This window comes from Neovison vison, chromosome 1 (assembly GCF_020171115.1).
Source record: "Neovison vison isolate M4711 chromosome 1, ASM_NN_V1, whole genome shotgun sequence".
In the NCBI taxonomy this organism is placed as follows: Eukaryota; Metazoa; Chordata; class Mammalia; order Carnivora; family Mustelidae; genus Neogale; species Neogale vison.
In genome coordinates, this window is record NC_058091.1 from 87,273,256 (window position 1) to 87,297,006 (window position 23,751).

Sequence of the window (23,751 nt, forward strand, 5' to 3'; positions counted from 1 at the left end):
AATTACCACACAGAAAGGCCCCTAAAGTTAGTACCATCACAAAATAATTACCATGTTGCAAGGTTAAGTGTTTCATAGCTCCCCATGATGTTTAATTTCCAAACACTTCTCTCTTTTACAACGCAATACACGTCAGTTCCCACATCTGGATCAGGACTTCCACCCATAGCCTCAGCCCCACAGCCACAGACTGAGTCAGAGCCCATCTTTGGAGCCCACCCCAGCTAGAAATAGCTCCCCTTTGTAAATAGTTAATGAGCTGATCATCCATTTTGCACTTCTCCGTGGCCCTGCCTTCACCCTGGGCTGGCACACTGCAGTTTGTGGTTTGCGTGATTCTGCCCCCTCCCTCTCTGCCCCCACCACCTCAGCGACTTAGAAGATGATGGGCATTAATTTGACTTCATGTCCTGAACCCTTCTGTCCTCCACGGGGTGCCCACTTCCGTCACACATGCACATGGCAGACCATAGCCCTAATTGGCAAGAACTAAGACATCCCTCTTTGCTTTTCTCTTTCTCACTGTCTCCAGAGATGAGAAAAGAGCACTCAGAGAGAGGCAGAAAAACAGCCTGGATCATCTTTCCCAGGCTGGCCTCAGCTCCATGTTGGCTACTGGTTTCTGGGATTGTGTGGGCAGGTGCCAAGAAGAGTTAATGACACCAAAGCTTTCCTCCATACAACTTTGCAGTAGCTGTGTGCCTCCCTGTCTTCCTCGCCCCCTCCCAGCTTCCCCGCAGAGCCCTGGTTTTATCTGGGGCAGTGATATGCCTAATAGACGACTACCTTTGTCAGCCTCTGGCAGAGTCATGGGGTGGAACTTCTGGGGGGTAACCCATCCAGGAGGTGGTGCCTAATGACGTTCCATTTCCCCAGAAGCAGACCAAGAGACAAGGATTCTAATACCAGTAGTTTATCTGGGAGGTGGGCCCAGAACTGTCCAGTCAGGAGACCGGGAAGGATGTCCCTACAGGGGGCCCACTAAGTAGGGTTCCACTGTGGGCAATAGGGGCTCAATCCCACTTGAACCCTCTTGGAGGCAGCACAGAACAAGCCTCAGTTATCCTCCTCCCCCATCATCCAAGGAAGAGGAAACTGGCGTATGAATCCTCCAACTCCCAGTTTCGGAGGCTTGGTGAGACTCCTGGGGATGGCAGGTTCCCTGCACGTCCACCTGTGCTGCTGGAGAGTCCCCAGGCAGAAGCGTCAGTGAGAACAGAAGACATGAGCCATGTGGTAAGGATTTTGCCATTGACCTTCAGAAGGAGCCTCAGTCCTTGAAGGCCATGGAACTCCCATACCAGCCTTGAACTACCTCCAGCTGGGATTCTGCTACATGGTAGAAAAACAAAACCAAAAACAACCCCCTAAATTTGATGAATTCACTATAGTCCGATCTCTGCCACTAGAAGCACTTGGCGTTCTATGAAGATGCTCTTTGTCACATCTGATATCTCCTTCCATTTCACTGCCACCTAGTAAGGTAGGTAGGACCCTTACTATCCCCATTCTGCAGAGAGGAAGCCTGAGGCTCAGAGCAGGAAAGATAAGAGCCCATGTCTGGGGTCCCTGAGTCCGTCCTTCTATTCATCACTCAGGCTCAAACAAGGGGCAAGAACAAATGACTCCAGCAACTGCAGTGTGCAAGGTGCTTTACTTGCCTGTGCGTACTTTATCTTGGGAGATAACCCCATTCTAAGGGATTTTTATTTCAATGTTAAGGTGGAAGCAAAGTCTCCAAGAGGTGAGATGAGCAGGTCTGGCTTCTCCCTGTACCGGAAGTTCAGAGACGAGCCCGCGCTCCTCCTGCGCCGTGGGATGCACAGCGGCTCGGCCCACTAGGGCCGCCCACACATCTGATTTCACTGGCATGTGGCATGATGCTGAATGCACGTCAGAGTCACTGGGGGAGCTTTAAAAACACTGACGCTTGGGCGCCACCCCAAGCTGACTCAGAATCCCTCCGAGGGAAGATACAACTCCCCAAAAGATTCCAGCGTGCAGCCAGGATCGGGGAACACTGGGGAGGTGGAAAACTGGGGCTTGAGGTCAGGGTGCCTGGGTGTCACACCTTCCGCACCCCTGGTGCTTCTTGAAAGGAGGTGGCTGCTGTGAACCGACCTGGGCAAGTTGTCAGATAAGGGTTTGATGGCATTATGATGACCGTCCCCACCTGCACTGACCCCAGCACCACACATTCCTCCCAGCTGAGTCCCTCCCTCTGGGAACCTTCTTTAGTGTTTTCCTGGTGTGAAATAAATGATATCCCCACTTCCACCCACAGACTAACCAAAGGTATAATAAAATTAACAAGGGGCTGGTTCTCAGTTCTTCCTTACCAACGGGGGGAAAAGTCACATTTCAGAAGCAAGGCAGACCAGATATACACTATAATCCCTTTACTCCTGCTAATTATTTCTATCTTCGGAGATGTCTCCAGCCAGAGCTTTTTGAAAATGAAGAGGGAATGACAAGTAGAGAAATTAGTCACCTCTGAGCAGATGCCCTGGAGGTTTTTGAATTTGAGCAGTGTCATCTTCTTGTGCAGAGAAGGAAAGGAAGGATGAGAAAGGTAGTGATATGATTTGAAATGTTCTTGGAAGGCACCCCTGAAAAATGTCTTCCCTATGCAGAAGTGTGTTGGGAGATCTGAAATTCCACCATTAGAGATTCATTATTTGGGGTCTTCCCAATTGAACTATAAAAATTTCTGAAAGGGTTTGCATTTTGTGCCTTGATCTCTTAAAACCCTATTAAATCATTTTCCAAGTTTATAGCTCTCTTGGAATATGGCTTTGAAGACTGGAGCCATAAGAGGCAGTTTGAAGAAGAGGGCCAAGAAGAGGGGCAAGATGGGAAAGCAGGCAGGCTCCTAGTAACAGTAAGTATTTATATGTGTTCAGCATCACACACTTGACTATGAAAGATGTGTTTTCAAATACATGGCTGCATTTAGTCTGCACCACGATCCCAGGAAATATGCAGAGAGGAATCTCTGCTCCCATTTACAGAGGAGAGCATGGAGACCAAGAGCAATGAAATGAGTTGCTCATGGTCCCTGGACTAGCACGTGGTAGAGGTGGAGTGTAAACTGAGTTTCTGGAAGTGCTAGCTTCTTCCCTATCTTTTCTATATTAATGGGTGTACATTGTGCCTAGCTTTAAAAAACAAACAAATAAACATTTCCCAGCCTCCCTTAGAGAAAGTTATGGTCAGTGAAATGTGAGCAGATACTATTAGCCAGGGCTTCTGGGAACTTCCTTTTGCCCTGTTGGTCTCTACTTTTCATCTTTCCTGTTGTGTATAGAAGGCAGATGTGATAGCTAGAGCTTCAGCAGCCATTTTGCACCATCAGGTGACCTTAAGGACAGAAACTGTGCTGAGGATGGCAGGGTAGCAAGCTAGAAGGAGCTAGGCCCCTGGTGGCTATGCTGTCCAGAAAACCAGACCTAAACTCTCTTCCAATGTACTTCTTTTACATGAGAGATGTATAAACACTAATGAGATTAAGTCGTTGAGTTTTCTGTTCATCCTAATTGCCACTCTGGACTTCTCACTCCAGACTTGTTTTCCTCTGGGATGCCTCTAACAACTAAGTTATTTCACAATGGCTTACCTGGTACCACACAGAAATCCTCATCTTGCCTTGATTTTTGGCTAGCTGGTCCCAGGAGGCTATTTCTGAGTGGGATTCAAGGTTCTCACTGGCCCTCCTGTTCCACTCTCCCTCAACACTGCTAGGCCCTAGAAATGCAGGAAACAACTAAAGCTGCGAGAAACAACCCAGCAGACTCCCAGTGATTTACCCCACCCTTCTCAGAAGGAGAAGTTACAGTTGGTGCTCCTTGTCCCAAGTCTATAGCCTTAGCCAAAAGTCCATGGGCAGTTAGTGAGATGTGCGCCACAGCATGGTACCTGGCACTGAACATAGGAGACCTCTGTATTTTTGGGAATCCTGGGAAATCTACTCAATTCGTGGGATAATTAGTTTCATCATCTATAAAATGAGCCTTATATTTGTCCTGTCCATCCCTCCCTTGTGGTTGTCAGGTTTCAGTAATTTAATAGTGTGCAAGAAATTTAAAAACATATAAAATCCAAGGCAGGCTGATTTTGATTTTGGCTCTAACCAGCAAGCTGCTGGGGAAACTTCCCTTGACCCATCCACCCGTTTCCTCCTTTACATCTTTTTCTTCCTTTACCTGTGGGAGCTCAATCAACACTTTCAGTAGAAGATGGAGTGTCTGGGGAAGCGTCCCCAGGAAAGTGGGTCCTGTACCTGGGCTCCCCCTCCCTCTAGGAAACAATTGTCCCTACCAATTTCTCTCCATAACCATGAAGTCTCAGGTTCATTAGTAAATTCCCCTCCATCCGATGGTGGAGATGGCTGTCTTTTCATGACAAGAGATAGATCTCCACTTAAGTGCTGACTGATAAGACCCTGATGGGGTGGGACCTGACCAAACTGTCCCTCTTATCCTTCCCTGAGATGGAAGGCAGAGCAACAGCAGAAGATGCCCTTTCCCTAGCACTGCAAAATTCAGTGGGGTCGTCCAGTCTCCCCAGGATGGGGGAGGCTGTGATGTCTGACATTCATGAAAAAGACAACATGGAAAGGGGGGCCTGCAGATAGAGCAGGAGTGGGACATGGAATGGCTGCTATCATCCCCCAACTTCAGTGTGTCTCCTCATAATCCATCACTTGCCCTATTTATGGATGACCACAGCATAATAAGCAAGGGAAAGGCAAGACTGCATCCTGGCTAATTCCACACTGTGCTTTAGAAGCATGTTTGCTGTTCCCCTAGCCCTCCTGGGGACGGTTCCAACATCACGCCTGGTGACAGATGTTCTTGATGACTCTTGGAGACAAGTGTTTATGAATGTCACTTGGGCTGATAATGACATGCAGGTCACTTAACTTTCCATGTCACACCAGGGATGAGCCTGAGCCGGGATGGGTTGCTGTCTTCTCCAGGCAGGAGGGAGGCCCCCCGTTTTCTGACTCCTCTTCTCGCACCCTCCCTCTTCCCCTTGTGACCCCTCCTTGCTCTGACACTGTCCTCATTAATGCCGCCCACTTACTGAAAGGACAGGCTCTGGGGCAGAGAGATGGGAGAGTTGGCCCTCACCAGTCACGTGGGAAACATGCCAGGCCACTGCAGGGCTCAGCCATGTGTAAGCAGGGAGGACAAATGCCTTGGAGGTCAGCAAGTACCATTAGCTAATTAGGAGCTAATTATCTGATAAAAGAGCAAGACCCTATTTCATAGTCAAATTCAAATCCTGAGTTATCCATGATTTGGGATTACCTATGGCGGCTTTCCCCTTCCCTGTATGTGAAATAGAACCTGATGTTTTCAGAAACTGCTCACAGCTCCCCATGGCCCCAGATGTAGATCAATGATGACCTCTTCATGATTCATGTCCTGTTCTGGTTGGACAATCTGAGCCCCTTCCAAAGTTCCTGTCTGTGACCTTAGGGTCAAACCTCTATGACAGAGGGCACCCTAACTCTGGGAGGTAAGATGTTAGATTATCAGATCCAGCTGGTAAAAGCAGGTGGATTTAGCAAGAGTAATAACTGTATTGCCTCAATCATGGGATTATAAAGGTCTTGCACAGAATAAGAGACCCTCAGGGCTGGGATCATGTAAGCTAAATGTTTCCATATCTGCCTAAAGTCAGGCTGCCCCCTCAGTGTCCCTGTTCAACCAAGTTCTGCTTCAACCTTTCTGGCATGGGCAACTCACTACTTTGCGACAGCTCTTACTTATTCTGCTGTTGGGCAGCCCTGATGCTCATTTCCATTCTGTTAAGTACATCGAGCATTGACCTAGTAGTAGCTGTTGTGGGCCAGGACTTACTAGGAGCTGGGAGTACAAAGATGAGTACTCATGGAAAGCACATGCTGGAGAGAAAGAAAGATACAAAACCAAATTTCACGGCCACATGGAGAATAATGACAGAGGTACGTAAGGCTGTTGCTGTTGGACCTTTCCCTTGTAATGAGCTGATGCCCACTTTCATATGTGCATGTGCGTGCATGTGTTCATGTGCTTTCCGCTCTTCTGCTCCTAAACTTTTTGAATAAGTTAAGGGAGGTAGGTCTTCTTTTCTGAGTCACCTCATCTCCAAGGTAACCTTCCTCCATCTCCCATGAGCTTCCAGAATCCCATTCTCATCCGTTGATCTCTGGACACACTGCAGTTAGTAAAATGACTCTTAAGACCACGCCGTCCTGTATCGAACATTCCACGGCTCTGCTCCAGCTGGCTTGAATGATTCAGTGGTTAGAATCAGAATTTCACACGAGCTGAGCATTTTCCTCCTGTTAACACAACCAAAAGCCATCGGAGCCTCAGCAGTTCCATCACTTTGTAGGTGTAATGGCCTTGAGATCAATGAAAACTCAGAGCCTAGGCCACACAAAACTCCAGTCAAGCCAGATTTCCCCCACCTTGTGCTTGTTCAGTTGAGTCCTTGAACCAGAGGGAAGGGAATACACATTTTCTGTGTCATTATCCACGACCATAGGAAAATGAATCGAGCAGCACAGAAACGGGGCAGAAGCCGAGGAAGCACAAGGCAGAGGCTTCCTTGTGTGTTCACATCAGTGTATCAGTCTGGTTCCATGACCAGTTTCAAGTGCATTTCACTAGCACGCATTTCTCCATTTTGTCCCAAACACAAAGTGAGATTTTGTCAAATGTCCTGTAAAATTGTAATAAGCTCTGTTTATGGTAGTGAGTCACAGCCAGTGGAAACTCCTAGGACATTTTCCAAGGGTACTTAGCATCACCCAAGACTCGGATCCTCTTCCCCATGGGGATCCATGGGGGTGGGATCCAGTGGAGAATCGCTGTAGGAGGAGGATGCCCACAGAGAGGTGCTGCCCTCAAGAATGATGGGGAGGCACGCCTGTCTGAGCCGCGGCGTTCACAGTGTCTCCTGAAGACAGATCAGCAATGGGGCAGGATTTTCTCCTTGGGAACCCATGCTGGGCCCTGGCAATCAGCATTCTTTTCTGAGGGCTTACCACCATCTGTTGTGAAATCCTTTCTAGAATTTGGCAGGGACTCCATGCCCAGCCTAGCATCCTATGCTTTACTCAGTCTATTCTTGGAAAAGCAGAATATCCGCCCTTTTCCCATCTGAGGCGCTTCTCTTTCTGTCCGTGCTGCCTCAGGACCACGCCCACAGCTCGGGAACCTCATCTACCCCTTCCTTTACTCTGGGACTGGACCCTGGGGGCCTGGGGACCAGGACCCACCCACATTTCTTCTATTCCTTCTCAGTAGTATAGGCCTTGCCCTTCCTGGATTGCTTGGATCCTAACTCTGTCTCCGCTCCTTGCCCCTGTATCACACCCTGGACAAGCTTCTTAAATGGAAAGTGGAATAATCATAGCTCTCCCCTCTCGGGCATAGTAAACACTAAATGAGTTGGTCTGCATAAAGCCCTTGCTATAATAGTGCCCAGCTCGAGGAAGCTCTTAGCGCAAATACGCGCCCTCCCTGCTGTCCCTGCGCTCCCAGCCCCGAGGGCGGGGGCCCATCCGAAATGGCCAGGCAGGCCTGTTGGCTCCCGTCTAGTCTCATTGCGAACTCCTTCCCATCCAGCAGGCTGTTGTCATTTTTCCTTTTTGCTACCAACACGGATTAAAAAGCCCCGTTGGGCTGCCTTTGGCTCACTCCGCACAGCGCACACGCCTCCTCCTCTTCCGCTCTGGGCCTTTCTTCCCTTCTTGTGTACACTTTCCTGCTCAACTCTGCGCATGTCAGAAGCCACTGTGCAGCCCCAGTTCGTTTTCTAAAAGTTCCGTTGCCTATTTCGGTGCCCTGTATCTCTAGAGCCAGAGTCGCTGTCGGGGCGCTGGGCGGCTCCGCCACAGAGCCGAGTCTAGGCGCGGACTCCAGAAGGCCTGGGTTCAAATCCCGCCTGCTTCTTTCTGGGGGAGAGCTTTCTGGTTCTCTGGGCCATTTCTACTTCAGACTCTGCGCTTGAGCGACGGGTCAGACGCAGTAAGCCAGCAAGGACGGTGACCCGCCATCGCCGTTCCTGTCATCTGCCTAGTCTCACTCTGAACGTTTTCTCTAAGATTTTGGAACTCAGACTGAATTGTGTATTTAACCCTTCTCTTCCGTTTCCTCCCCCAAGCTCAGCAGGCAAGATAATGGTCTTCCTCTCACCATCACTATTACTTTTACTAATAATAATGATAATAATGCGTGTACCTGAACACGAGCTGCGCACTCACAGTATTTGGAGAACCTTCTGAGCTCTGTCTCCTACTGTCCCTGTGACAGCCCTCAGAGGAAGTCAGCAGGGTTTGTTTTTGTTTTTGTTTTTGAATTATTATTATTATTATTTTTAATTCCAAGGTTTCTGATGCTCTCATTTCATTTACTTTCATGAACCTAGTGTCTCCAGGTTCTGAACCACCGAATGTAAGTCGCTCAAATTCTGTTTTGAGAGACATCAGGAGCCAAACCCCAGCCCCTCCTATGCCCCATGCTGGGTTTCTGGGGCCCCCAGGGAGGGGCACCATTTAGGCATGCTGCTATCTGAACACCAACAGCCCTGCTTCCCCCATCACCCACTGCACTGTCTTCCCTCCGCCCTTGGCCTGTGCGAGCCTCAGAACAGGTAGCATTTCACTTTTACACTTTTTATCAAAGTCAAGACCATATAATAAATTCACAATTGAAGAAATATACTTATTTCCCAAAGGTCAACCTCACAAGTTATCAGAGAAATGCAAATTAAAACAAGTTCCATTTCTCACCTATAAAATTGGCAGAGATGAACTTGATTATATATTCAGTCATTGGCGAAGGTGTGGTCGAAATGGGCGCTGTCGCCTTCCACCGGTGTGGGGGGGGGTCAGTAAATATTTACATGCAATGTATAAAGATTATAATTTACTCATTAAACCAGTAATTCAACCCTTAGAAAAATAAGCTAAGGAAATCACTGATCTTGCACAGATATATTTAGGTACAATGATCCATCGAGGCGTTACTTCCAATGTTCAAAATGAGAAACAACCTAAATGTTCAACAGTAGAAGATTGGTACAGAAATTGTGGTGCAGAGAAGTGAAAAACATTTTACTACCATGGGAACTAAGCAAGCTATAATGTGCAAAGAATTAAGAAATACAAACTAGACTGACCATAAATATTGTTCTGAATTGAAATAAAACTACTGAGAAGCCAAATGCCTCTGATTAACTTTGGTGGGGTTACAGATAATTCTTATTTCTCTGTCATTTTCTTTCCTTTTTTTTTTTTTTAAGATTTATTTATTTGTTGGCGAGGGCAAAGGGAGAAGTAGAGAGAATCCCAAGTAGACTCTGCTCTGAGCACAGAGCTGGACACAGGGCTCGATCTCACGACCCTGAAATCATGACCTGAGCCAATACCAAGAGCTGGACACTTAACAAACTGAGCCACCTAACTGCCCCTCTCTTTGTCATTTTCTTCACTTTCCAAATTTTCTACAATGACTATTACTTTTATAATTAGAAAAATGCATACATGTATATTTGGGCTTAATGATATATCTATAGATCTCTTTATATGTGTGTGTGTGCAAACATTTAATTTCGGTTTTAACGCTGCTTTCTGTACATCTGTAGAGGCGAAGCTGTTCTCCAGACAAACCAAACGTATGCCAGACCAGGGAAGTGCCCTGGTTTCCACCGGTTTCCATGATGCACCCCAGTCTCAGGGACTCCATTTGTGGAATGAATGCCTTCCTTATGAGCTCTTCTCCCTCACACATTTCCACCCAGAGACTCATCAGCTGAGATCAGAGCCAGAAGGACTCTCAATGATCTTGACCGCTCCTGCACCAGGAACCCTTTGTGTGTCTGTGAAGCCTATGGGATCACTTCTCAGAACAATCATTTTGAGTGCATAAAAAAGGGGCACTTGGGTGCTCAATCGGCTAAGCATCGGACTCTGGATTTCAGCTCAGGTCATGATCTCAGGATCATTAGTTCAAACCCCGCATCAGACCCCGCATGGAGCTGGCCTAAGATTCTCTCTCTCCCTCTCTCTGGACCCAACTTACTCTCCAGTACTCTCTCTCTCCCTCTGAAAAAATAAAATAAAATAAATAAAATAAAAGCATAAAAGAAAACAGAGGATTTCCAAAGAAACCAGGCATTTCTTGAGCAGTGAGATTCTTGGCCATGTGCTTCATGTTTACCGCAAACTGAAGCTGGCTGAGACAGGAACTCATCCGCGGTGGGAGCCTGGACCCTGGGGCCTGGAGCTATCGCTCTGTGAGCTCCTCCCTCTGAACGACGGAGGTGATTCTGGGGCCGCTTTTTAGTCTTAACCTCCCTCTCTACCAGGCCCAGGAAATGACCCCTTGGTCCTCACCATAAATTTACAAGGTCAACATAATTATCTCTGTTTTCAGATAAAGGAGACTGGTGCCCAGAGATGCCAGCACGGGGTTGGGGGGGGTTGGACAGGATGACCCCACCTGTAATATCCAGGCTTCTGTGACTTGCTTTTGCCAATCAGAGCTCATCCAGGCTCCTGTGGCACCAGCTGGGAGTGGAACAAAAGGACGCTCTCCTCCCTCAAGGGCTGCTCAGATGGAAGAGACTGTGTGTGTGTGTGGTGGGGGGGTGAGGCCAACCAGAAGAAAGTAGAGCTTAGGGAAGGTAAGAAAGTCTAAGAACACAGGATGTTGTGGGAAGGCCTTTGATCTGGCTGAGTTTGGAGCAGCTTCCTGACTTTAATACTACATGAGCCAACACCCTACCTCTCCCTTTTCCCTTTCTCTTTCTTCAGTCAGTTTGGATTGGGTTCCATCACCTGCAATCAAGTGTCCAGACTAAGGTACACATTGTCTCCATTTTACAGGTGGGGACAAACAGGCAGGCCAGGAGAATTAAATGACTATCAAGTGGCGGGGCTGTGATCAGAATTCTACTCTTCCTGACCTTAAGCTTGAAGCATGGCTACATGCATGTCCAGGTGAAGGCCAGATCCACTCTTCGCAGGCTCATAGCCACATGCCCACCTGCCAGAGCCACGCCCCGGGGGGCCTGGTCCTCCTATATACACATCTGTTGGGGCTACCCACGGAGTTCCTTTCTTCCTACACTTGAGTCGATGTGCTTTCCGTGTCTTCTTACCTGCACCGTGGGCACAGCTCACCCTACGACTACCCCAGGCACCTCTGGGAGAAGGGGCATGGGTGGGAAAAGTTCAAAACACTCCCCAGTGCCTCCTCCTTCCCCAGCCATACAGTTCCTTGCCCCGCTGCCACCCCGGCTCACCTGTAGATCAGTACCTCATCGTCAGAGCAATTGTACTGGAGCTGGTACATCTTCACGCGGGGCGCTGACTTGCTGACTGACCATTTGACCAGGGCCGAGGTGGTCGTCACATCAGACACAAGCACAGCACGTTCCGGAGGGCTTTTGGGAGGCTCCCCGCTCCCACTGCCTCCACCTCCCCGGCTGGTCTTGCTGGAGCCCGTGATGTCCGAGAGGCGGGACTTAGGGGGAGCGGTACGGCTGGTGCTGTTGCTGAGGTGTGGCAGCTGGACTATGGAGACCTCTACCATGGCTGTGGCCTCCCCGGCAGCATTGGCTGCGATGCAGGTGAAGGCGCCGCTGTCCTGAGATGTGGTGATAAAGATGTCCAGGGTGCCGTTGTCATACACGGCGGTCCTTGAGGAGTTCCCCACCAGGCGGTCATCGGGGGCAACCCAGTGGATGAGGGGGCTGGGGTCCCCAATGGCCTTGCACTTGAGTGTGGCCGCTTGGCCCTCCAGAACCAGCAGCTTGTGTGTGTGCTGGGTGATGAGAGGTGGCTCGCACACAAACTCCTCCTCACGCACATGCCAGAAGTAGCGGCCCTTGAGGCTCCCCGGGGAGCCGCAGGTCTCCAGGTCATCGTCCCGTTCCAGCCTCCGAAGCCAGAGCAGCTCGCAATTGCAGTGCAGCGGGTTCCCCCCAAAACTGAAGGACAAGGGTGGAGCAAAGGGCGTGGCGGTCAAGGCGGAGGCCTGGGAGCGGGCAAAGATGGGGTCTGGGGGCAGCTTCTGCAGCCGGTTGGAGGTGAGGTCGAGGCGAGCCAGCTTCTGCAGGTCGGCAAAGGTGCCCTCGGCGATGTGGTCCAGCAGGTTGTGGTCCAGGCTCAGCTGGTGGAGGTTGACCATGCGCCGCACGGAGCCCCAGGGCAGGCCATGGAGGTTGTTGTAGGAGAGGTCCAGGTCTTCCAGTGTGAGCAGGAAGTCCTCGAAGGCCTCGTCGGCAATGCCACCCAGCTGGTTGTTGTTCACAATGAGGTGCTGCAGGTTGACCAGGCCCCGCAGGGTGTCCTCCCCAAGGCTGGGCAGCCGGTTGCTGTCGAGGTGCAGAGAACGGAGGCTCTCGAGGTCCAGGAAGGAGAAGGGCTGGATGTGGCTGATGGTGTTCCTTGACAGGGTCAGGTCCACCAGTCCTGTCATGTTGGCGAAGTCCTGGCGGCCGATGTGGATTATGAAGTTGCCACCCAGACGCAGCTCCACTGTCCGCCGGTCAATGTCAGGAGGCACGAAGAGCAGCCCCTTGGAAGGGCAGAGGGTCCCCAGTGACTCAGACAGGTTCTGGCAGACGCAGTACTTGGGGCAGGCGTCGACCACGGCAAACGCCATGCCAAACGCCAGCAGGCCACCAAGCAGGGCCTCCATGGTCTGGTCACTCAGGCTGCGGTGCCTGGAAGGGAGGGACACAGGGTCAGGGTCAAGAGGCAACTTTCTAATGCCCTACCAGGGCTTCACCTGTCACCCTAACCCCTGCCTTTCGGAGCAGCAGAGAAGGGCCTGTGCTCCTGTAAGGTCTTATCTCTTCTGTCAATCGATCCCGCTAATATAGTTCTATTTCTTTTCTTTTCTTTTTTTTTTTTTTTTTTTGCCTTATCTCTTATCACCTTCTAACAGACTATGTAATTTGCTTATTAACTATGTTTATGGAATATTTCCTATCTCCCCCACTGGAATGTCAACTCTACAACGGAAGGTTCTTTTGTCTGTTTTGTTAATTGCTATATCCCACACATCTAGCACAGTGCCCAGAACACAATAGGTGCTCCATAAATGTGTTGAACGAAGGGAGGGATGACTCCATACAAGTGGTTCATCTGATAATCATCAGATTTGAAAAGTGTGTTCTGAATGTATTTTGAAGCACTTTGACTTGGCCTGAAATCAAACTGGACCAACATTGATAAGGAACAAGGACATGGACAAGGAGAGAGCTGGCCCCTGGAGATGCCAGGGTTATTGGGGACTAAGTAGGTAAGTTTCCGCATGGAGAATCTACATGGTGGATAAAGCTTCGGGAGTTCAGGGAAGTGGAGAAGGGGGTGAGGCTGGAAGCAAAGGCATGAACTTCTTCTGAGCACCCTGTATGTGCTGGGTCCTCTGCCCAGACCTCCATGCACATCATCTCATTTGGGCTTTGGGAACGGCTTTCACAAGGAAGGGCTTATCTGTGTATATAGATGAGGACTCGTCCACCCTGAATTGCCCCCTTCCAGTGTTCACTCAAAAGTCACCTTCTCCCCGAGGCCCCACTCCAATGGTGCATGTCCCTCTTTCCTGCTTTGTGTTCTCTTCTGGGAACTCATCGTGATCTACCTTACTGTATATTTGTTTCATCTTGTGTATTGCTTGCCTTCTCTACTGGCAACAAAGCCCCAGGATGAGGGGACTTGTTTTTATTCACCACCACATACTCAGGGCATGAGGCTCTGACTTGTACCTAGTTGGTGCTTTTGCATGAATGGATATCTAGGGAAGGGAGGAATGGACTCTGGCTCAGGTCTTTGTGCCTCCGAATCTTACAGTTTTCTCACTATTCCATGTTGTACTAACTTAGTTCTATTTATGTGGTGCTAAAAACATCAATGGGGTTGGACGTTTGAGAATCCTGCACACCGGTTGGGTGGCTTCTCTCAGAACAACGTGCTGCCGAGGAAGGCCTTCTGAGGCCACGGAGTTGGGGACGCGCTGCCTGCTTTTTCTTGCTGTTGCAAAAGCTCTGTATGCATTAGCAAGTACAGAAGGGTTGAGGAATTCTGCCGCAGTCAAGAAAATGGATTAGTGTTTAATTCTGCATTGCTTCCCTCCTTTTAAGCTAAAGATATTCCTTTTTAGAAGCAGCCATCGTTAATATCTGGAGGAAGTAGGGCTCCGGAGCTCCCAGTTTGAGAAGCACAAGTGCAGAAAAAAACACCTGGCAGATCTAAAAGGATATAAAGCAAATTTAAAAACTTATTCCAATCCGATACGACTTTATGGTGAAGATACGAATTCCATTATTGCATCTTTCAGGGTAAATCCCCCACCTAAGACCCCTTACTGTCAGAGACTAAATCTGTATTGCATCTGGATAAAGTGTTGTTTCTGATCAGCCCTGTCCGATAGAAAGATGATTACTAGCCATTAAATGTAACTTAAAATTTTCTCATGGGCATATAAAAAGGGAAAGAAGGGAAATAAATTTTAATGTATTTTATTTGAACCACTATATTTAAAATATTGCTTTCACATGTAAGCAATACATACAATTATCAATGAGATATTTAACATTCTTTTATTCATACTAAGTCTTCAAAATTGGGTGTGTCTTCAATACTGAGAGCACATTTCAAGTGCTCCTTGGTCATATGTGGCCATCGGGTATCATATTGGACAGCACTGTTGGAGCAGGTGGTGGCTAATTACAGCGGAGGGCCAAGTCTAGCCTGCCACCTGTTTTTGGAAATAAAGTTTTATTAGAACACGACCGTGCTCATTTATTTGCATATTGTCTACAGATATGGCATGTATGTGTGTGTTTGTGTGTGTGTGTGCACTACAGTGGCAAAAGGGAGCAGTTAGAGCAGATATCATGTGACCGGCAAAGCCAAAAGTATTTACTGTCTTGCCCTTTCTGGATAAAGTTTACTAACCTCTGTTGTGGTGGATTTTTTTTTCCCTCTTTATCTTCATTACAATCACCGTCATTAAAAGCCCTTGCCAATGTGCCTAATTCTACACAGTTCTTCTCTGGGCTCTTCTGAGCCACAGCCCACCCTGCCAATCCTTGCTCTCACAGCCCGGAGGGGTCCTGGCCACCCTGACCTAGGTCCTACCAGGAATATCCAACCCAGAGGTGTCCACATGTGGAAGCTTTCTGCCTGCCACTGTCTCTGTGCTCAAAGGCGCTCAGGTCTTTCAGGTCCTTACTTAGCTGGGACCCTGGAAAAACAAACAGGAATCTTCTCCATCTGCATTGACCCTCTTCCTATTTTTTTTTAGCATAAGGACACATTTTTGCAAGGGGCTGGCCATGCCACTACTCAGGTTTATTTATCTCTTACCACTCTCCATTCCATTGCTTTTCACCTCCCAGCAAGGCTCAGCATCTCTCACTTATAAACGCAATGCTCGGTCTTCCTCCAAGACTGCCAACACACTCTGGTCTCTTGCTGGCCTCGCTCCCTCCCTCCACTCCTGCCTGGCCAAGTTCCTCTTCTCCCTCTACATCTTGATGGCTTCCACATCACCTACTCCAGGAAGCCTCCGCACAACCTGGACCAAATTCAGCTCTGCTGCTGTGTGTCCCTTATTCTATACTTGTCTTACAGAATGCTCACTGCGCTTTTAATTATAATGCCTTCCTTTCGTATCTATCTGCCTTCCTAGACTGTAAACGCCAAAAGGCAGAGAACTTAGCTAACTTGTCCACCTCTCACTGTATCCCCAGGGCCTAGCACCACACCCAACTTCTAGCAAGTGCCCAATAAATATCAATTAAATGAAAATGAAGTAGTAATGAAGCCAAGGGAGTTTCTGGCATTGTCACTGAGTTTCTGAGGTCTGTATTAACCCTGTTCAGGGTTCATTCGGTTGATCAGCTGAGAAAACCACTTTATGGAGAGGTGTGGTCACAGCAAAAAAAAACTTCAGAAGCATCTTCTGTCAAGTATCAGCTGTCCTTCCCAGCATGACTCACTCTGGTCCTACAGTCAGGGAGTCCCTGTTCCTCTGGCTACTGCATCTTCTTAAGTAGAAGTGAACGGTGTTCCCTCCACCTATTGGGGATCCAGGGATGTCCCTCCCTAGTTAAGTGGGAGGCAGCCGTGCATGTGCATATGTGTGTGTGGTGCGTGTGTGTCGGGGGTGGGGGTACTATGCTGAAAGCCTAGGGTCCCGAGAGAAAGTCATCCTCCTTACAGCTCTCGCCTAAAGAGACCTGAAGAGACACTGAAGTGACCAAAGGCCAAGACGCACGTCCAGCATTTTCACATCATGCTGCGCAATGAAATGGGAGGGCTTACCAAGTTCCTAGGAACCCAGGGCCAAACGTTCTTGTGGCCTGGGCGAGCTCTCTGTGGTTTGTCCCTCCAGATCCTCCCCCGGCCCCTCCCGCTGGGAATGCTAGCCGTCTGGGCTGCATCAGCGCACCGTGGGCAGACTGCCTCGTCCTACAGCATCCTCTGGGGCTGGCTGTCCTCCATCCGGTCACCCGCCCTCTGCTCGAGGGCAGCAGCGACAGCAAGCAGGGAAGCCTGGGACACTCCAGGGTGAGCACCCTGCGCGGGGCTCATTGTTTCAAACAGTTTTGTCCTTGGAAATTGCTTTTTAAAAGTTTGTTAAGGATTAACAGACGTCTAATGAATTCAAAGCTGTGACATAATAGAACTGGGTAAATATATTTTAAGTCATCAGCATGGAAGATTACTGACAGAGAAGTGACTATTGAATCTTAATTAAAATTGTATTCTGAGAACTGTCACTTAATATATGACTCTCACAACCAAACAAAAAGCAGCTTAAAGCCCAGGTTGGGAGGGAGGCAAGGGGAACGTGTAGGTGCGCATAATTAGTGCAAGCCCAGAGTGGGGGCTCCCCCTCCTGAGCAGGGAGTTGAGCTGGAAGGGGCAACTCGGTTCTCCTAAATATGTCTGATGGGGGAGGTGGCAGAGGGGAGCAAGGAGAGGTGGAGATTAGGAATAGAGGTCCAATCTCGGGAACAAAGGAGTAGATGAAAGCAGGCAGGAGGGGCTCCGGGATTATTTGTGGGCAAAGCTGAGAGAGGTCCATAGGGATCAGAAGCGAGGCTGTGAAATGGATGCTGGTATCAAATGTCAACATCAGCCTTCATGCAAAGGAATCCATCTGCAGAGGAGTAAGAGCTCATCTGCTCAGAATGTCTATGAGCCTGGGCTAGGGGAAGGGAAAGGAGGGGGCTGCCTGGAGAGGCAGACAGAGGATCCCGGAGAGGAGGATAAACACTCTTCCCTGGATCTGCGGTGCTCGCAAGAACCTGCGTGTCTCTAAGCAGAAACAGTGTCTCTTCCCTCCCTGGGTTTCTTCACGTGATTTCCCAGATGCTCTGCGAGGTGATAGCTGCCCCTGGTCCATAAGGTACTCGTGTGCAGTTAGGAACAGGTGACCCTGCAGGGCATTTGTAGGGCCCTTTCGTTGGACAGCCTTGCACAGTAAACAACCTACCCTCCCATACCTTGTGGCCTTGAGCATTGCTATCCCCATTTCAACCACTAGGAAATGAAGTTCAAAGAGGTTTGGGCCAGCCCAAGGTCTCCCAATTACCCAGAGAACTATGACTCTCTGGCTCTAGGCTGTCCTTGGAGGAAAGCAGACACCCCTCCCCCCCCACCCAACCCTACAGCCCAGAGGCTTCCATGTGCGTGGTGTACAGGGAGGAAGTGGCTGCCACCACCATGGGATTCTTCATAACCTGTGACGGCCAAGCTGTTTGACTAAATTTGGGCACTTGCATTTCCTGCTTAGGGATGTTGTTCTCAGAAGCAGGGGCCTAACTGGCTCAGAAAGACCCACCTGTCAGGTCTCATGGTGGTGATACACACACACACACACACACACACAAGCACACACAAGCACACGTGCACACACACACACGCATGCACACACACACTTAAATATACTGGCAATAAATATAGCGTGTGAAACTAGGGCTGATGGTTTGTAATCAGAGTCTCCAGATGGGATTTTATATTTAAAACAAAGGGGAAAAAGAAAGGCAAGGACCGAAAGCGGAAAACTAATGGACATGGCGGCAGTAAAGGAAAGTTCCCCTTCGTTGCCTCCATGGTGAGACCACAGACTTTCCTCCCTATTCCCTCCAGCCCCTGGGCCCTGCCTCCCTGTCAGAAGCACCTCGAGCTGTTCCAGACAGAAGAGGCAACATTCAGCAGATGGCTGGCACGATATATGTGATATCTCTCCACCCTGATTTCCATTTAAAAGATACCTTAGCAACCAGCCAAGGAGCCACCCGCCCCTAGAGCCTGTAAATCAAGTAAGATGCCTGTCTCAGCTTCAGGTAAAAAGAAATGGCCCCTCCAGGGTGCTCCCAGCCAGGAAAGTGTGAATTAATAAAAGTGGGAGGGGTTCAGATCTGTCAGGAGAGGCGGCTGCTTGCGCCTTCTTTCCAGACTTGCCCTCCTGGAGCCCTTGCTGCTCCCCATAAGTCAGACCACTCAAGGCGAGCCCTGGAGGGACTGGTTCTGGAGCCAGGGGATAGGGAAAGGAAACTTCCAGACAAAAGCTGAGGGGGCTGCTTTTCTGGTCTTGGAGTTGGCAGGTGGGGGCCCTGACCCCAGCCCCGTGTTTGGCTCCAGGGAGAGGCTTCTGGCCCTTTCAGCCCCATCTCCAGCACCTCCACCACCCAGGTCCCCTCAGGATGTAACAGACTGGGGCTCCTTTTAGGGATAAGAAAATGAATTAACACAAGACAGCTGATTTCTCCAGCTCCCTGTCAGATGGTACCCTGTAGGCAGATCCTTCTAGAACCTTCAGAAAAAAGAAGGGAGCAAGCCTCATGAGTCTGTGCTGGAGGGAGAGAGAGCCTGAGACCTCAGTGTTCCCAGTCTGATGGGAGAGGCCCAGCCTCTTGACCTCAAGCATCTCCTATGTTGATGTTGGAGTCACAACTTCTCCTTTGAAGGGGGTAGCAAAAGAGAGGGAGGTGAGAGAGAAAGAGAGAGAGAGGGGAAGCTGAATCCCCAAGGGAGCCCCTTCTCCTCCGAGTTTCTTGCCTACGGAAGACACTCACACAGAACAGGCAAGAACATTCTCTATGCTAGCACACAGAACAAACCGTGGAGGCAGAGGCCACATCCTGAATCCCTAAACTTTGGCATAAACTTGTTTAAAACAGGGGTCTAAGACAGCATGGGCAACAGGTAAAAAAAAAAAAAAAGGGTGGGGGATAATGCCAAAAACATCAAAAGGGCAGAATGAGCCCATTTATACTCTGTTTAAACTTCTATTGTGCAAGATAAGCAGTTGTTATTGTAAGTAAGTTATTAAGCTCAGAGCTGCTTCCTCTCTGTTCTCGGTGACAGCATTAGGCCTCTGTGTTAATGCATCCATGATAGGTTTTATTGTGTTGCAGTGTAATTATGTGTTTTGCTCTCTCCTACCCCATTCACTTGGGAACCCCTTCTTGGCAGGGACTGTATTTTGTTCAGCTCTGAATCCCCAGTAGCAAACTCGGTACCTGGCACTGAGGAGGCATCGGAGACATGTCTGATGAGAAAACGAATGAGCGACTGACAGAAAATGAGTGCTCTCGCGTGACCAGTTGTGGCCCTTGGCACTTTTGCCACCCTGCGCATGCTGACTTGTAGTGGGAACATGCTCGCCCTTGTCTGGGGCAGGCCAGGCATGCTGGAGAAGCAGTGCCCTAGACAGCAGGCCCAACCAGAGCTTCCCCATGAGGGGATGGAGGATAAGTACCTCAACTCCCTCCCCCAACTGGTGAGATGACTCTGAGGCACGGTCTTCAGTCTCCTGGAGGTCTCCGGTGACAGTGAACCCAATGGCCTTTGCTGTCCTCTACTTCTCACACTCCATATTGGCTTGGCTGTCTTCCCTTCCCCACCCTCACTCCTCTTCCTGCGTGACCTACAATCACCCGCCAAATAAACCACTTCCACTCAGATCCTTGTTTCAAGTCCACTTCTGGGGAATCCAGCTCAAGGCCCACTTCTTCATTATAACTTTCATTGTGTGAGGTACCAACCTAGGTTGGGCCACTGTGGAAATGCCCCACATGTGGAAATAAAAAAAATGATATGAAAATCACACACATTCTCATCAGTGACAAAAACAAAACAAAACCTAGCAGCTCTGGGAAGGAAGGAGACCTGAGTTCCCACACAAAGGATTGGTTGCAAGAGTTGAATGGCAATTGTTTTCCATCCAATGTATTCACCACCAGGGCCGTGAAGCACTCCCCCTCTTGTCTCAAGACAGCTGTGAGCCAGTGTGTGAGTGAGTATGACTGAGGGAGACCCATGGGCACACACATGTGGAGTGCCGATACCAGGGTTGCAAAGTGAATGGAAAGGTGTGTGTGTGTGTGAAGAAGCAGGCACGTCTGACTGATCACGCGCCTGGAGGCGCCTCCTGTGTGAGTGAGGGGGTGTTTTGTGAATGGAGGTGAGTGAGCAAGTGAGTGAGTGAGTGAACGGGTTGTATTGGCCTGAATGGAGGGCTGTGAGGGAGAAGGGGGGCCTGGTTTTACGAATGGGGGCCTGGATGTGAATGAGGCTGCCCGTGAGCCGATGGTGTGTGAGGAGGGGAGAGGGAACAAGCTTGTTTGTTCGGCTTTGATGGAAACAAATGCTGTTTTGCTGCCGTGTTGTCAACTACAGATGCATTAATCTCCATGGTTGCCTGTGATCTGTCCCTGCTTAGGGGACACAGACAGCCCACGGGGCTGGCAGCTCTCAGCATCAGTTTAAGCCTTGACCTTCCTCCCTGTCCCTGTCAGCCTCTATTCCAGCCCTTAGGTGAGTGTGTGGGAGCTCTGGTTTCACACAGAGAGATCTTTGCTTTGATTTAGTCACAACTTTCAAGATTCCTTCTCTAAAATGCCCCCTGCCCCCATTTCGAGCACCTTTTGGATGCTATCACCTAGAGCCTCAAGCAAGCATCCTGCTCCAGAAGCCAGGCGGCCACTCCATTTGTACCTCAGAGGGAGGATGTGGAGGGTATGGATACATAGCGAGGCATTTCCAGTCACCAGGATCTCTCCAGTCCCTTCTCCCTTGTCCAAAGTCTCCCCCAACACCCACAACAGATTCATGTCGAAGAACTCAGTTCTTGCCATCTGAACCCTTCCCTGCTCGAAATCACAGAGCACCCCTGGGTTCACTGACTCATAAGCACCCTGCCTCCAAGCACCCTGACTTTTCCTTGGGCCCCACGTTCAGGGGGTAACCTCAGTGTGTGGTCCTCTCTGGGACTGGGCTAATGAAAGGAGCAGTGGGGTGGATAATTCAAAACGGCAGATAATCCAAAACTCATTTCCATTTGGCTAGGGAAGGTTCACACTATGATTTACTCTCCTCATTATGTTTGGCTCAGGCTAAAATTAAAATTGGCTTTTCTTCTTTAAGCCATCCAGGCTACAGGGTAGGCAATGACTAGAGAGCATTAAAGTTCACTCCAGCTGGAGAACATAATATAGGGTCGATATCTCACTAGGATATCAGGCTTGAAGGTCACTGGAGATAGGAGTTAAATCTCTCTTCTCAGACTGGGCTCCCTGAGGGCAGGGCTGTGTCTCCCCCTTCAAACTGGGGCTCCCTGAGGGTAAAACTGTGTCTCCCTCAAACTGGGGCTCCCCGAGGACAGGACTATGTCTCCCCCTCAGACCGGGGTTCCCCGAGGCCAGGGCTATGTCTCCCCTTTAGACTGGGGCTCCCTGAGGGTAGGGCTGTGTCTTTCCTCAGAATGGGGCTCCCTGAGGCTGGGCTGTGTCTCCCCTCAGACTGGGGTTCCCTGAAGCAAGACTGTATCTCCTCCCTCAGACTGGGGCTCTCTAAGGGCAGGGCTGTATCTCCCACCTCCGAGCAAGGCTCCATGTGGACAGGGCTGTGTCTAATCTCTATATGGCCAGCATCTGCCTGCAGTACTCCCTCTGGAACTGGGAGCTAGCGTTACCAGTGTCCTTCTGCTCCCTCTCCTCACCCCACTCTTAGGGTCCCCACAAGGGCCGGTCCTCCCAGAAGCGGCCCATCCAGCAGGTAGGCAGAGGGCTTCAGCTGAGCAGCCCGGGGTGGGATATCATTAAAGTTCCCAGGCTGCTCTGGGAAGGAGGAGGTCTCATTACAAAGGCCTGCAGTTATTATCCTGCCCTGTTATTATGTGTTTGCTAGGACATCAAGCTTGGCATATTTAATCTTGGGCTCCTAATAACACCTCTGATTATTAAAACAGAAAGAATTTTGACAATCAAATTGGCTTCTTGATGGGAGTTATTTTTGCCTGTTTCATCTCGCCTGTTTGTGGTTGTGGGCCCAGGGCTGCTCACCGCAAGGTGGGACATGGGCATAAAGAACCCCGTGTTGCTCCTCCTCCAAGGTCTGTCTGGTCTTTCCTTGGCCCTGGAACAGAATCCTCCTCAGCTAATGGCCAACCTAGACTACAAGGTGACATACAAAAGCAAGAGGACTAATCAGTCATGGCTACGTTTGCTGTTTGATAACCCTCACAGATTCCCTAACAGACATAAGGCATAAGAAAAAGCCATAAAAGAAAAAAAAAGGCTTCCTCCCACTTTGTAATAAGCAAATGAACAAGGCCCTCCTGTTGTTCCCTCGCTGTGTCGCTCTCCGGTGTCCTCCCAGTTCTAAGGACCAGGGATGGAGACGCATTATCACTCGGGGTCCTCGGAGGAAACAGGTGACAGAGTGGAAGGGTTGCTTGAAGGAAGTTTAGTGAAGGGACAGTGTACATGGATGTGGGTAGGGTTAGGCAGTTCTAGCGCCTGGGAACTGGCAACAGAGGAGAGGCCTTTACCCTTTTCCTCCCAGGCCCAGAGGGGCCAAGGCAGAGGGCAGTTTCAGGAACCCGGGCCTGTCACAGCCACAGGAGCAGAGTGGACCAACAGGAGTTGTGACCCTGAGTAGAGGCCACATCCGTGGACCAACTGCCCTCTGGGAGGGAGCCGGCCAAGGAAGTAAGCACCTCTCTCTCAGACTGCCCTCTCTCCTCCCGCTGAGACCTTCCAGCAGCCAAACCCAGGAAGCCAGAGGACAAGGGGGCCTGCATGACACTGTCCACACCGGTCGGCCTCCTAGGCCACACGGCAGGGCTGTGGAGAGTTTACTTGGAGAAGAGTCTGCACTCAGAGAGAGCGCCCTTCACTGCTGCCAACTTTCCTAAGGAGTTGGCAGATAATAAGGCCACTTGGAAGTGCAAGAAAAACAAGGAGGAAGAGGGAGGGGGGAGCGAAAAGGAGGAAGAGGAGAAAGAGAAGGGAGAGATGAATCCATTGAAAGCAGTAAGCCCCACAGACTCAAGGGCAGTAAATATGAATTCAATTTAGTTTTGCCATTTACAGAGCCGGCCTTCTTAAGCGCTGACAGGCTGATCAGATAAAAGTCACTGTCACCACCAGGACGGCCCATTTAAATTTTTATTGCAAACACCAGGCTCCATTACCCTGGGATTTGCTCTCTGCATCTCTAATATTGTCTTTCTTCATGTTGGAATGTGAGCGTCCTGACTCACAGGCACAGACTAGCAAAGCAGGAAGAGCATGTGCGAGCCTTCTGGGCCCTGAGTCCCCATCCTGGCCCTGTCCTGGTCCTCAGCAAGCCACTTGTCTTCTTTGTGCCTCAGTTTCCACATCTGGGCATTTAGGATCTGTGTGCGGTTGCAGGGGACAGTCATCTATTCAGGTCTATTT

General features: G+C 49.7%; 1 protein-coding gene across 1 annotated transcript in view; it reads right to left on the reverse strand.

The window, feature by feature from the left end:
• The window catches only part of LRFN2 (leucine rich repeat and fibronectin type III domain containing 2), a 170,829-nt gene that overhangs the window by 25,533 nt on the left and 121,545 nt on the right, over positions 1-23,751 (reverse strand). The window contains exon 2 of the mRNA XM_044250540.1: positions 11,305-12,729. Coding sequence (XP_044106475.1) covers positions 11,305-12,704 — 1,400 coding nt within the window. The 5' untranslated portion in view covers positions 12,705-12,729. The remainder of the gene's footprint in view (positions 1-11,304; positions 12,730-23,751) is intronic.